Source organism: Dermacentor andersoni, chromosome 1, assembly GCF_023375885.2.
Source record: "Dermacentor andersoni chromosome 1, qqDerAnde1_hic_scaffold, whole genome shotgun sequence".
Classification (NCBI taxonomy): domain Eukaryota; kingdom Metazoa; phylum Arthropoda; class Arachnida; order Ixodida; family Ixodidae; genus Dermacentor; species Dermacentor andersoni.
Genome location: NC_092814.1, coordinates 73,586,291 through 73,599,761, shown reverse-complemented (window position 1 = coordinate 73,599,761; position 13,471 = coordinate 73,586,291). Strand labels below are relative to the sequence as shown.

The window sequence follows — 13,471 nt, the reverse complement described above, 5'->3', positions numbered from 1 at the left end:
GCTTTTTATATATGTTGTACTAGAAACTAAACGAATACTCACTCTGTGTGGGAAATATTTATTTTTATGAAAGAAGTAACTATAACCTATGTGAAAACAAATAACAAATATTCCTATTTTTCTGCGCGCCTTTATTAGTTTTGAGCTTTCTTGGGGCGCTTCCATACACTCACGGGGAGGAGGTTCAAGGCGGAAACAAGCAGGAAAGGAGGACTGGCGCTACCTTGAAAACTTTTTTTATCTAGGAAACCTTCTAGGGACTTTAAGCACTGAAGCGAATACCCGCAGGCCTTGCGGCAACGCACGCTGAAATCAGAATTTGACGTAATAGTTCTGCGGAAACCCGCAAGGTGGAGAGAAGTAATTAATGAAGGAAAAATCAGACATCCACCCGTTCATAGCAATTGCTACAAAGGAAACCCATACGGGTTCCTCGAAAGAAAAGCCTCGCAGTTGAACGTCAAACTCTTGCCTTTACTTCGAGTTGTCGACAAATTCGACTTCGCCCTGCCACCTGCTAGCCACCTGGTTAGCTCAGATGGTAGAGCGGCTGCCCCGGAAAGGCGGTGGTACCGGGTTCGAGTCCAGGACCAGGACGAATTTTTCTTCAACTGCGAGGCTTTTCTTTCGAGGAACCCGTATGGGTTTCCTTTGTAGCAATTGCTATGAACGGGTGGATGTCTGATTTTTCCTTCATTAATGAAATCGGAATAGTGCCTGACCTGCGGCCTACGGTAGATGGCGCAAATGTGCTTGCAAGCACACACCCCCCGCGCTCCGGACAAGCGTTCTTGGGGTGATACGTTATACAAAAAGAAAGAAAGAAAGAAAGAAAGAAAGCCGTAGAATAGAAATTGGCGGATACTACAGGGCGCACAATAGCACCAATATGTACCAGCTTTTCTATTCAAATTCTGCAATCAGCCCCCTGCGATTAGTCAAAAACTTTTTCGGACCACCCCCCACTTCGCCTGTCTGTCACGCGACGTCACGAAAACAGCGATAGCTCCCCATCTGATATGGCGTGTACACACTGATTATACATGATTTAATTTGATAAATTTATTATAAATTTTAAGAGTCCCGTACCACCCTATATATTCATGCCAGAACGCATGACCAGGTTAGGCATCTTTCTCCTTCTGTTTCTTTTTTTTTTCCAACATCACGACTTCATCGCCGTGTGACTAAAACCACTATACTTAAGCTTGGTGACAGCGCACCTGAGCTCTCGCGCCAGCCCAGTTCGCGTCGATGTTTCAGTTCTCCAGACCGTAGCTATCGCCATGATTTGTTGGTACAGCTCTACCATGGCTCTGCGAGGTCGTTAAACAGTGCGAGCGTTTGGTCGTATCTTTCTCCATTCTGATGCGCAAAACATTTTCGCAGAGCTGTGAATGTGCACCGCAATACCATAAACATCCGCTCTGCAGCACATTACTACATCTTATTTTTTCAGGCTGAAAGACGGTCGTACGCTTCGACCGAGCGACAGGATCAATATGGAAGAAAAACCTGATGGCACGCTGGCCCTACTGATAGATGATGTACAGCCTGAAGACGCCGGAAATTACGCCGTTGTCGCAGCCAACGAGGCGGGTGAAGCAGAATCGGAGGCAGACATAAAAAGTAAGCGTCTTCACGCTTTCCGACCGATCAGTCTTGGTTCTCAACTTTGCTATTCTATTCTACCTCGCTTATGCAGCTCAGCCCGACAAGTATCGCAAGCAGCGAAAGCCTGCATTCGAAAAGGAGCTGCAGCCGACGACCCTGGCCGAAGGCAAACCGGCGAGGCTCGAGGCTAAGCTTGAACCAGACAGCAACCCTACAAGCGTAAAATGGTTAGTTTTACTTTGATATAGTGATATCATGCAAATACAGAATGTCTACTCATTTGTCTTTGTCAGCAAAACACTTAAGCACTCGATCGAACGAGGATGCGTCGTTATTATGCGCAAGGTACCATCGGAGTCACGGGAAAAGTGCTGCAAGTCGACAGAACATTTTGAGAAAAGTGAACTGCGTGAGCTCGTGTCATTTCAGCACGAAGATATGCACAAAGCGGCCCATCTAAATGCGCCGATGGGAGTTTACGATTCGTGCACAAAACTTCGCGTCACCAGGTCCAATTTAGGTGTGGGTGGCGCAAATCATGCCGGACGCCACACGTCTCGATGGTACAGTCGCGGTCAAAAATACGCGGCCCACGGCTCCAGTCGGCGGAGCGGCCGCGAGCCGCACCGCGGCGCTCGCGTCGGCGCTGCGAGAGTTTGCGCTCTGACGACAGGTATCTCCCTCGCTCTCGGGCGGATACGTAACGGACGATACGTAACGGGCGGATACGTAACGGATACGGATGATACGTAGGGAGATACCTGTCGTCAGAGCGCAAACTCTCGCAGCGCCGACGCGAGCGCCGCGGTGCGGCTCGCGGCCGCTCCGCCGACTGGAGCCGTGGGCCGCGTATTTTTGACCGCGACTGTACCTGCCGTGCTGGCAGCTTTGTTATCGCCGCGACAACTAATGCAGGTCAAGCTATTAAGGATATCGGGCCGAATTCCAAAATATTCTCGTGGTCCATATTTCATGGTCCAACCACCTTCGCTAATAATATAATCCACCTAACAATTGACTGACACTGCTTTTACGAACAGTTCTAGCATATGAACATTTTTATGTGTGAATTCGGGCCGTTCTCAAAAACTGTAAAAACTAATAATCATAAAGAAGAGGAGACCGAATTCACGAAGCTTTTCGTCCGCAACTGCTCTTTTCATTGGCATGTCGCCTTGGCTGGTAGTACGGGAAACATCGCGATTGGCTGGAATCTGCTCTTACGAACAGTTATAGCGTAAAAAAAAAAAACTTTTTTGTGTGTGTGAATGAGAGGGGAGGGGGGAGGGGGGGGAGGGGGGGATAGGGGCATGAAGAGGCTATCAACTTGTCGACCCTTACACCAGCCACTTCCAGGAGCACAAGAGAACTCGAGGAATGCGAAGCTTATCGGAAATCGCAAGCTAACCCTCATTCATATTTATTTCTGCATAAAATAATTCCTCTGTGTATTTCTTCGTTTTGTTATCTGTCGCGTTGAACTCAAGGTATCTTTGAAGGTTCTAGGGCATATAGTCAGAAACTCTGACTCGTATATCAAAACACCTCTTATATTAAGCACGAATTCATGAGTTCGACCCCCGTACAAGCCGACTGCATCTAGATGCTATTGTAACTGTTGTACTGCCCTTATTTTGCTGCCTGAACATGACAACAACAATCTTTTTTACAGGCTGAAGGATGGCCGGCCCATTCGCCCGAGCGACCGAATCAGGACCGAGGAAAAGCCTGATGGCACACTGGCCCTTGTTATAGATGAGGTCAAGCCAGAAGACGCAGGTCACTATACCGTGGTAGCTGCCAACGATGCGGGAGAAGCTTCTTCTGATGCCGACGTGAAAAGTAAGCTGCCTTTATATCATGTATCACCGTTATCGCCTTCTTTTGAAATAAGTGCGGGCCACATTCTTTGTTGGCCTAAAGAAAAGAAAGCGTTCACTATAATGGGTCAAAATGAGCACTCCACCGCGATTTCCTCCTATGCTAACGCAGCTACCAAGAGAGAAGCAGGTAAAAAATAGCGCAGGGAGGTTGTGCAGTATAACTGTTTGTCATGCACTGCCGAAACGTGAAGGTGAAAAAATATGCTGCTTAGGTCGCTGCGTTAACTTAATCAAAATCCCCCGATCTGGACACACAATTATTCTTCGTTAGCTGAACACAACGCAACGATGGAGGTTACACCATAGTAAACGACTTCAAGCCTGCTTTAGATAAATATCAGAGAAGCGCATGAAAAGCGGCCGCTGGCCAGCCAGTCTTATGCCAAGATGAAAAAGGCAGGTTATGGATCATTAACAGCGCGCAGAGAAGCGACAACTCGCCTTCTCTGCGCTGTCTTTGTTAGTCAACACTACTTAAAAAAAGGCAATCAATTACTACTTCAAAAGGGCAATAAAAGCTTGTCACGCATGTTCTTAGTGTCTTCGCGCACTGCCATCTCTGCATTATGTTTTGTACAGACATTGAACAAATTATGGAGCTTGACCTGCCAAAACCACGATTTGATTATCAGATACGCCGTAATGTGGGACTCCGGATTAATTTTGACCACCTGGGGATCTCTAACGTGCCTCAAATGCACGGGACACCAGCGTTCTTGCATTTCGCTCCAATCGAAATGCGGCCGCTACAACCGGGATTCAATCCCGTGACCTCGTGCTTAGCAGCGCAACACCAAAGCCGCAAAGCCACCACGCCGCGTATATAGACATTATTAACACGGATTTGTTCCTCTCCGCGTACAAAAAAGGCCACATTCGGGCATAGCATGGAAAAGCTCACAGAATATAAAGATCTGAGTATACAAATTTCGTACGTTATTTTCTGATCCATCGTAACTATGCACACACAAATGTTGTCGAAAAGCCAAAACCCATCCGCAGAAATGCTGGCGCCGACGAGGCCCCGAGAAATCTTTAAGCACTATCGCTCATTCTCGCTGTACATATGGCCCTCGTCTCCTGCTCATTGCCAGATTTAAAGAGACGGTTTGTAGATGTTTTTGATGTCCATGACTGCGCATTCTTTTCTTTCTTTTTTTCGCGGCGACGTTATCTACATATTTTTGGCATGTAGTCATTAAACGCTGGCGCTTTTACTGTTCCGCAGCCAAGCCTGAAGCACGTGTTCCCGGCGAAAAGCCTGAATTTGTTATTGAGCTCAAGAACGCTGATCTTTTGGAAGGACAGCCAATGCATCTTGTGGGCAAAGTCAAGAGCGACAGTCCTTTCACTACGGAATGGTGCGTATTTGTTGTTTCTTTAGCGTGTACTAATTGGTTTACGCCCGCGTGCCGAGCAATTATTTATATATGTATATTAAAAAAAGACCGCATGGACTAGATACTTTAAATCTTGCTGCGATATTTACCGCAATAGATTGCAGCTGTACTGCGGTAAATAAGGCGAATGGAAATCACGGGATCTACAATGGCTTGTAGCGCACACTTCCCAGTCAAAGGCACACAAGGCTTAGCTATAAAAAAAAACAGAGAAAAGGGTACCTAATGGCTGGTTGCCATAAATCTTTCCGGTTGACTACCTTGCATTGAGGAAGAATGCAAACGGAATAAGTTGGGGGCAAAGGTTGCAAATGTTGTGCTTTTATTTTTAGAACAGCAGGGCCCTCTTAAATAATTTAATTTGCTACAGAGAGCTCGCTCGTATAATGAGAAGGAGTTCCACAAAGTTGTGAAACTTTCCAAATGTACCGGAGAAAGGGAAACACAACCCACAATGAATCTTCCATAGTAATTTTGCAATTGTTGTTTATTGAATGATGAGATCCTTGAATAGGCCGCTGAAGGGCGGCTTATACCAAACATTAAAAATAAACTCCAGCGACAAAGAAATGTGAAGGAAAAACAAAGAAGAGAGCAATCCCAACAAGAACAATGTCGGAGAAGTGAAACTCCCCATCTAGACCTCAACTTTGCACATCATCATTATTTTTTACTTATTACAATGTTTCGCTTGCTTTACCTTTAGTCTTCATCGTACCAAGTTTATTACGGTTCTTCGCTGTAATTTCTTTGCGCAACGAGCTGTTTTTCCTTGTCAAGACAAAGAGAGATACACAAAATTAAGCATACATATTCTCTCGCTATCCTGCTCTCCCTCTGTTCTGTTAAGTACATTTCATATGCCGCGTACGCTGCACCGATTAATCCAGAATATCCAAGAACTGCTGCACGACGCGATATGATAAAGCGTGTCAGATCACTTTAAAACGTATTGCATCGAATTAAAAGTACTACTATTATTTTTCTGCCAGACGGGCTTATGTCACTAGAAGTACTCGAAAACAAATGTGATAATCAAGGGCATTGCACATGCGTTCTAGGCTCAAAGATGGCCAAAAATTGGAGCCTTCTTCAAGGGTGGCGTTGACTCAAGAACCGGACGGCACAGTGCTTTTGTCCATCGAGCATGCAACGCCAGCCGACGCAGGCAAATATGTCTGCGTCGCCAAAAACCCAGAAGGCAAGGCCGAGAGTGCGAGCGCCGTGAAGGTGACTGGTAAGGACTGCCGACATGCTTTTCCTGCATGCAAGGTTGCACATGTGAGTTGCAGTTTGCTGTACTGGAAATCTTGGAGGTTTTCTTTCTTCTCTATATTGCGAAAAGCAATTAAGTTGAAAATTCTTCGTTTATTCTTTTCTGCAAATGCTTATAGTACATGTCGTCGAGTAAATTGTCGTTTGCAACATAAAATAAGCAACCGTTATTTTTTCTGTGCTTATTTTCGTTCTAGAGCTTCCGAAGTACGAGCCGCAAATCGTAGACGAGCTTAAGCCAGCAGTTTTCACCGAAGGTGAACCTGGAAAATTGGAAGCCAAGGTGTCCGGAGACCCCATGCCAGATGTCAAATGGTGACTGTTTACATTCCAGGATAAAATCAGTAACTTGTGTCCTATTTTTAATAGACTGATGTAATTATCTTGATCCAGCAAAACGGGCTCTTGTCCACTGTAGTCAGTAGAGCAGCGCATATGATTGCAGAGCTTGTTGTGAGAGATTATCTATGCAGCTTCCGCAGCGTTCTCACAGCTAAAAAGGCCACGAGAGGTATTGTGACCTTGTTTACCATATGAACTTAGCACATGGAACAGGCTTACGGGAAAATTTACTTTCATTTTTGCTTTGGGAGCCACAGTGCTAAACCCGAAATGTTCTGAGCCTATTTTTCAGGGCCAACAAAAGCGACAACGCAATGTTGCTGTATTTTTAGTCGTATCCCGCTTGCTCGGGTTTATGTCACTGTCTACTAAGCTAGTTATTTTGCTAAAGCGACCATGAAAGCGACCTTAAAAAATGAAAGCAAGATGGGTAATGCAGCCAGTGTTATGACTATACGTGAAATCCCTCCAAGCTTTAGCATTGGAAGCTAAAGTGTTTTACAATTGTGCCGCTCCTTACACACAGGATTAAGGACGGCAAGGACTTACCTGAAGATAACCGCATTCGTTCGACCACCTCGCCTGGCGGAGACGTAGCCCTTACGATTGATCCTGTGAAGCCTGAAGATGCCGGAAAGTACGACCTTGTTGCAGCTAATGACCAAGGCGAATGCAGAACCTCCGCTCCGGTGACTGTGAACCGTAAGATTCGCCTCTGATTCCACTAAGACATCCCGATTAGTTTGCATTCATTTTGTCTTTTATATTGTTCCCCTTTGCTGGGCCTCATTTCTCGGGAAAATTTGTCTTCGTTTATGCTTCTAGACCCGCCAAAGTTCGTAAAGCCTCTGGAGCCCGTCGAGGTGGTGGAAGGCTACCCAGCCAGACTAGAAACTAGCCTCGCTGGTCAGCCTACTCCTGACACAGAATGGTGAGTTGCTTACTTACGACCAATGCTTTAATTCACTCCCTCCATTTCACTCATTTAATTCAGTTGAATACACAATTCGTTACGCTCTTATGCAATGCTATGCACTTGTGTTCTGTTTAGTCACACATTTAAAGACCGCACAAGATCGCGAACTGCTGCACCAATAATTATATTTCGTTATCTGCCTATATTTTGACTTCTTTATACCGTGGTGTTCTCATTTGAATACATGAAGGGGCGCTTTCACCAGCTAACTAGTTCTTCGTATTTGTCTTGTACATTAACTGTCGTAATCGTTTTCCATACTTCGTCGCTCTTCGCGATGCCAGTATGCAAAAACCAAACCTCCAGTCGAATTTTTTGTTTTCCTTTTTGGGAATGGTTTTCTGGTCAATGAGGTTATACCGTCCCTCTAAAGCAAGTATATACCGGGTGTTTCAGCGACCATCTTCAAAAATTTTTGAAAGTTGCCTGTGGCGGATAGCACAGTTGTAGTTCATGAGCTGGTCTACTCCAAGAAGCAGACATTACTCGCACAAAAAAATGAAATGCATAATCGACAAATTAACAAAAATTAACTCATTAAGCTTTTGACTAATCACCTTATGGCGGCCCATATTGCAGTTTACAAATTCTAGCCATGGAGTTCGTGTAGTCCATTATGCATTTCAACTTTTTGTGCAAATAATGTCCGCCTCTTCTAGTAGACTAGCTCATGAACTAGAATTGTGCTATCTGCCACAGGCAGCCTTTAAGATTTCCTGAAATGTTCGCTGAAACACCCTGTATGTATGTATATGTCATTCAGCGCCAATATCTCGAAAACAATATGAGAAAGAATACAGTGCTGTAGTTGTAAAATGCAAACGCTCGTACTTTGGGACATTTTGGTTCTAATTTAAGTTCCTTGGACGTTGTTTCTATTCTTCAGCATAACTTAGTAGGTCATGCGTTCTGCCTATCGTTGCTGGTTCAACTAATTCGTTTTCTGACGTATATTAGTTCGCAGTGTTTGACCTCCCAAAGCTACACCTGTGTTATGAGAGAGGTTATAGTCGGGGATCCTTAAATTAACTTCGGCCCCCTCGGGTTCATTTGTGAGCGCCAACATCTCGACACACATTTTTTTTTTCTTGCGGCCAAGACAACAACCTCGCGCTCAGTGCCACTTTTCTCCTATGCGCACCTAAGAATCCGTGAGGAATAGGCCAGAAGTCACTGAAGCTCAGGGAAGAATTTCACAATACCATGAGGTTTGTAGTTGTCTCCCAATGGGATGTGCTGACTACACCAAATAACTAGGGCACGCTTCCAGTGCTGGTGCCCGCGATGACATTACTATTACTTACGTTATTGTGCCTTGTGTTACAGTGAGTGCAGTGGTATGTTGTTGTTGTTGTTGTTGTTGTCTTTTTTTTTTTCTCCTGTTTTACGAAGTAGTGTTTGGGACTCTAGGTTAGCACGTCCTAGAGAGGCCGACTTTCTCATCTTTCTTCGATTAATAATAAACAAATTATAATTACTGACCTTTTATCTCTTTCAAGCCTCTAGTCACGTGCAGCCGTAAAAGTAAACTGAAGATGTCCGCACACATTTGCCACTCGCAGGCAGAAGGACGGAAAGCCTTTGATTCCCGATGGGAAGAAAATAAAGGAAACTAAAACCCCATCCGGCGATGTAGCCCTCGATATCCCCAAAGCAACACCGGAGGATGCCGGCGTTTACACCTGCAAAGCTAAGAACCCCCTGGGAGAGCAAGAAACCAAAGCTCCGCTCACAGTTGCAGGTAAGTGCACTTACGAGTACAAAATGTATTTATATAATCTTAGTACACAGAAATTCGGCCTGACTCTTATGCAAAACATGTAATAAGGAATATGCTGAAACAGGACCCATCTTGGCTCTAACTTTCCCAGCAACAGCAGAAGACGCTATAGCCGGGATTACTGTCCATCAGCACCGAAAGCCAGAATTTTTTTTTTCGTACTGTGCAGTGTGCTGATATAATTTCAGGGAGTAGAATTCGCTTTTTTTATGCTGCAATGTGTTTCGAGCGTACGTTAAGTGATTCTAAGCTAACATTATGCAAGGTGTTTTACGTAAATCAACATAATCGTAGTGCGCTTCTTTGGCTTGTTAAGATCAACTGTTGAATGTTTTAAATATTTGTTATTCATTATTTTTACACGCCTTATCAGAATCAAATTTAATCGTGGGGTTTAACACTCCAGATCAACAGACGGGTTGTGAGGGATGCCGTAGTAGATCCGTTGTCATCAAATTGTAGCATTTGTGGTTCAGATAAACTAAATATTTTGTGCAATCTTCTGTATCTCAACAGCAAGCGACACTGGCGATAAGACTGAAGAAAAGCCAACCGTTTCTCCTCTCGACGATGTCGAGGTGATGGAAAGCGAACCGTTCACGTTGGAAGCTAAGATTACCGGAAATCCGACTCCTGAGGTAGAGTGGTTCTTCGGCGGCAAACCCATTCCACGCATCGCAGACCTTGAGACAACATTTGATGGTCGCAAGGTGTGCTACTTTCTTTGAGACTTGTTATACGTAGCTGCTACAAGTGCTAACAGACAGTACTTCATCCTTATAGGCAAGGCTTTCTTCGAAACACAGCCTCCCAAGCCATGCTGGCCGTTACGAGTGCCGAGCAACCAATAGCGCTGGAAAAGCTTCATCCAAGGCGACAGTTGGCGTCACCGCAATGAGCAAGCCGTACTTTACGAAGCGCCTGAGTGACGTGGAGGTAATACTAAACATCGTGATATATTTGGCGGGATCCCCACGAGAAGGAAGTGAATTTCAGTCATGGTCTTTCTAGATGGTAAATACTGGGGCTGGTTACCACGGCATATTGCACTGGGCACCGCAAAAAACACCGGGCTGATAGGCAGAGCGGACGGCACGCAGCAGTGTGTAATACGCCACTTCCTGTCCTTACGGTGCCCTCAACGCTGTGAAGTGAATAAAGTATCTTTTAAAGGCCGTCATGGTAACTGATAATCGATACAAACGAATAAAAGGAGAGGGCGTTCACGGCTTTAAGGACGCTAGACGACTGCCAAAGATTCGTCGAGAAATTGTATTAGAATACAAAACTACAGTACTAGAATAAAGAAAAAAGAGCACTGAACGTTAAAATTTAACTTGCTTACCGTGCAGTTAGTACTTAAGTGGCATTATTTTTTTTAATCACATGCTGTCCCCCTAGGCATCTCCAAGAGAACCCTTGAAATTGGTGGCCAAGGTCAAGGGTCACCCCGAACCAGAAATTACTTGGCGCTACAATGGAAAAGTAATCGAACCCAGCATGAGGTACACCATGAGCAAGGAGGGCGAGACGTGCACACTGACGATACCTTGGCCGGAAAACAAGGACTGCGGCTTGTACGAATGCCTGGCGAAAAACCCAGTGGGCGAAGACAAGTGCAGTGCTCGTGTCACAATCCGGTAAGTGAATACCGTTGATGCTCAAGGGAAGGAAAGGTGATAAAACAGGCTACTGTACGATCCACTCGGTTATCCTTGCGCTCCGAAAGATAGCCTTGTTAAATGCCCGCAATTTGTAAGAAATTAAACCCCATTAACGACTAGCATGTTCAGTGTTGAAAACATTTACAGTCTTGCAAAAACGGACACAAAGGTTCATTACGCTCATTCTCACAGTTTCCTACTTTCGAGTTCGTACTTGCAAATATCGCGGCATTTATGTCGTGACTGCGCCATTTCAGTTCGATGTACGTACTGTACGTGCATATAAAACAGTTTGCCCACTGACACGCAGATATTTCGAACGTGCACGTATGTGTGTGGTCATTTCTGTATTTGTGCTTCTGAGAAGAGCATTCAAAGCCAACAAAAATTGACCTGACTGAGCGAGTCACTGTACGTATCGCAGGCTTACCTCAGGAATCTGTAAAAAAGACGTTCTTTCCACGCAAATTATCGCTCAATTATCAGACATAAATAGCCGGTGTGCAGATGCTCAATGTTTTCTCATATTTTTGTCCCCCTCATGATACTTTTGCCGTGCGCCTGTCCTTTTGCAGAGAAAAGGGAGAGCCGCCATCCTTCGTGAAGAGGCTTGAGAACTTGAGAGTCCCCGAAGGTGACACAGCAACATTCACCGCACGCATTGCCGGCACCCCCATGCCAGAAGTTAAATGGTCAGTGGATGTATGCCTTGCGGTTCACCTCCCCACCCTTTGGCATCTCATTTCGCTCTCAGTGTATCTTATTATATCTTGGTGCATTAGTAGTTTCATTGGTGAAATTGAACCCGCTTCGCAGTCTTCTCTCACAGATCGTAATTCGGAGTGACCAAGGCTTCAATGCGGGCAAGCTGGAGCACCTTAAATTTTAGCGCTGTAATAATTGTAGATAGTAGAAGGAACGCAACACAAGGTCACGTTGAAGCGCTTTTAACAGCCAGATGTTTTTTTTTCTCGAACAATTAACAGCAATGTTAAGGTTTCAGGAAAGTGGAGAAAGAACTTAGTTTGACATCTGGTGACAGTGATTAATAACCTTTATTGGTCCCAGCAAGCGAAGTGGGTGTTGCGTGGGCGAAATCCTGTGTGGTAGTGTGCCGTGTAAGTAGGGGTTTCTGGTTTTCTGATTGTTACCTCTTCTTCTGCGTAGAGTATGGGTAATCTGAAATGGTTAGGCTATTGCGATCTCCCATGAGAGTATCCTGGAAGCGTTACTACAATGAATGAAGCCAGCCAGACTTGGCCATAAGAGTTTAATCCTGAACGTGTGGTACATAACTGTCTGAATAAATTCATTTTTTAAATGTTTTTGTTGGTATATTGCAAAGCTAGGCCGTAGCAGGAACACATTGAAGGAAGTAAGTTCGAGTGTGTGACAAGGGAGCCACAACCTCCGCACTCAAATTCAGGACTACAGGTGGTACTGAGCTCGTGAATGTTGTAACAATGACGCCTCGTCCTTTCTGCCTGCCCACTCAGGTTCAAAGACGGCGAAGAGCTAGAACTGACCCGTCGCCACAAGATGGAGCTGGAACCGAACGGAACGCTGCGCCTGACTATCCGCCACTGCAAGCCAGATGACCTGGGCGAATACAGAGCCTCTATCTACAATCCGTACGGAAGTGACACCTGCATGGCTACCCTGAGGGTCGAGAGTAAGGAATCCCTTCTGTGGCATTCGCAGCTGCTGCACATGGATCCGCTAGTGCCATGCATCGTTGCGGTGGGCATTGTCATGTCCATGCTTGTGATTATACTGTCGCAGAGGGAAAGTCCCGCGCCGTGTGAAGATGTCCCTTTCTTTGAGGACCTCAACCAGTTTGTCTTCACCTGTGCGAACAAGCAATGCGATCTCTGAAAAACTAAGAATGTGGATACTTGAGCCTCAGAGTTTGGTGAGCGCAGGCGCCCGTTGTTTACTTTGAGTCTCTTCAGCCTGAACGGCCTTGCTTCTTCAGCGCTCCTGACATGACGTCATAAACTAAATAAGCGCATTTCCAAACGCACAATCAAACATGGACTGTTTACTTGTGTACATAGCTTGTATCCACTTATCCTAGTGTGTGACATAGCACAAAAAGTATTTTAAATAGCCTTTGTTTCCGAAATTACTGGCAGGACTTCGAAAAGGGCAAATAACTATATGGTTTCTACAGTTCGCTTCTGCTTATAACTTTGCGATATTATCTTTTCCAATTCTTTAAGAATGTGTATTCCTAGACAAAGCTGTTGGCTCGGTTAACGATAAGTGTGTTACACAATGACTAGAAAACTAACATTAATACCTGTTTTTCAACAGTGAGTGTGACGTCTAAACCGGCTCTAACTCTTTAGCTTGCGTATCTATTGCATGTTCTGAGCAATACAAATTGCTTCATTAGCTGTTTTAGTAGAGCTTACAACGTAAATGATTAATCAGGAAAGTTGGGCGCGTACTGAAAACGCTGCGCATATGTTAGCAAATTTATGCTAGATATGTGAGAACTGGCGGACGTGCCAAACAATATGAAACGAAGTGAT

General features: G+C 45.0%; 1 protein-coding gene and 1 long non-coding RNA gene across 4 annotated transcripts in view; one reads left to right on the top strand and one right to left on the bottom strand.

Annotated features, from left to right (window-relative positions):
* LOC129380504 (uncharacterized) overlaps positions 1-13,471 on the bottom strand; it is a 234,072-nt gene that overhangs the window by 122,979 nt on the left and 97,622 nt on the right. The gene's annotated exons all lie outside the window — the stretch shown is intronic.
* Positions 1-13,471, top strand: part of Obsc (Obscurin) — a 173,533-nt gene that overhangs the window by 120,403 nt on the left and 39,659 nt on the right. Inside the window, exons 53-66 of the mRNA XM_072286096.1 lie at positions 1,460-1,629; positions 1,706-1,841; positions 3,287-3,456; positions 4,726-4,858; positions 5,959-6,134; positions 6,370-6,487; positions 7,041-7,216; positions 7,340-7,445; positions 9,053-9,231; positions 9,787-9,980; positions 10,054-10,206; positions 10,672-10,910; positions 11,510-11,626; positions 12,431-12,606. Of these exons, the coding sequence (XP_072142197.1) occupies positions 1,460-1,629; positions 1,706-1,841; positions 3,287-3,456; positions 4,726-4,858; positions 5,959-6,134; positions 6,370-6,487; positions 7,041-7,216; positions 7,340-7,445; positions 9,053-9,231; positions 9,787-9,980; positions 10,054-10,206; positions 10,672-10,910; positions 11,510-11,626; positions 12,431-12,606 (2,243 nt within the window). The remainder of the gene's footprint in view (positions 1-1,459; positions 1,630-1,705; positions 1,842-3,286; positions 3,457-4,725; positions 4,859-5,958; positions 6,135-6,369; positions 6,488-7,040; positions 7,217-7,339; positions 7,446-9,052; positions 9,232-9,786; positions 9,981-10,053; positions 10,207-10,671; positions 10,911-11,509; positions 11,627-12,430; positions 12,607-13,471) is intronic.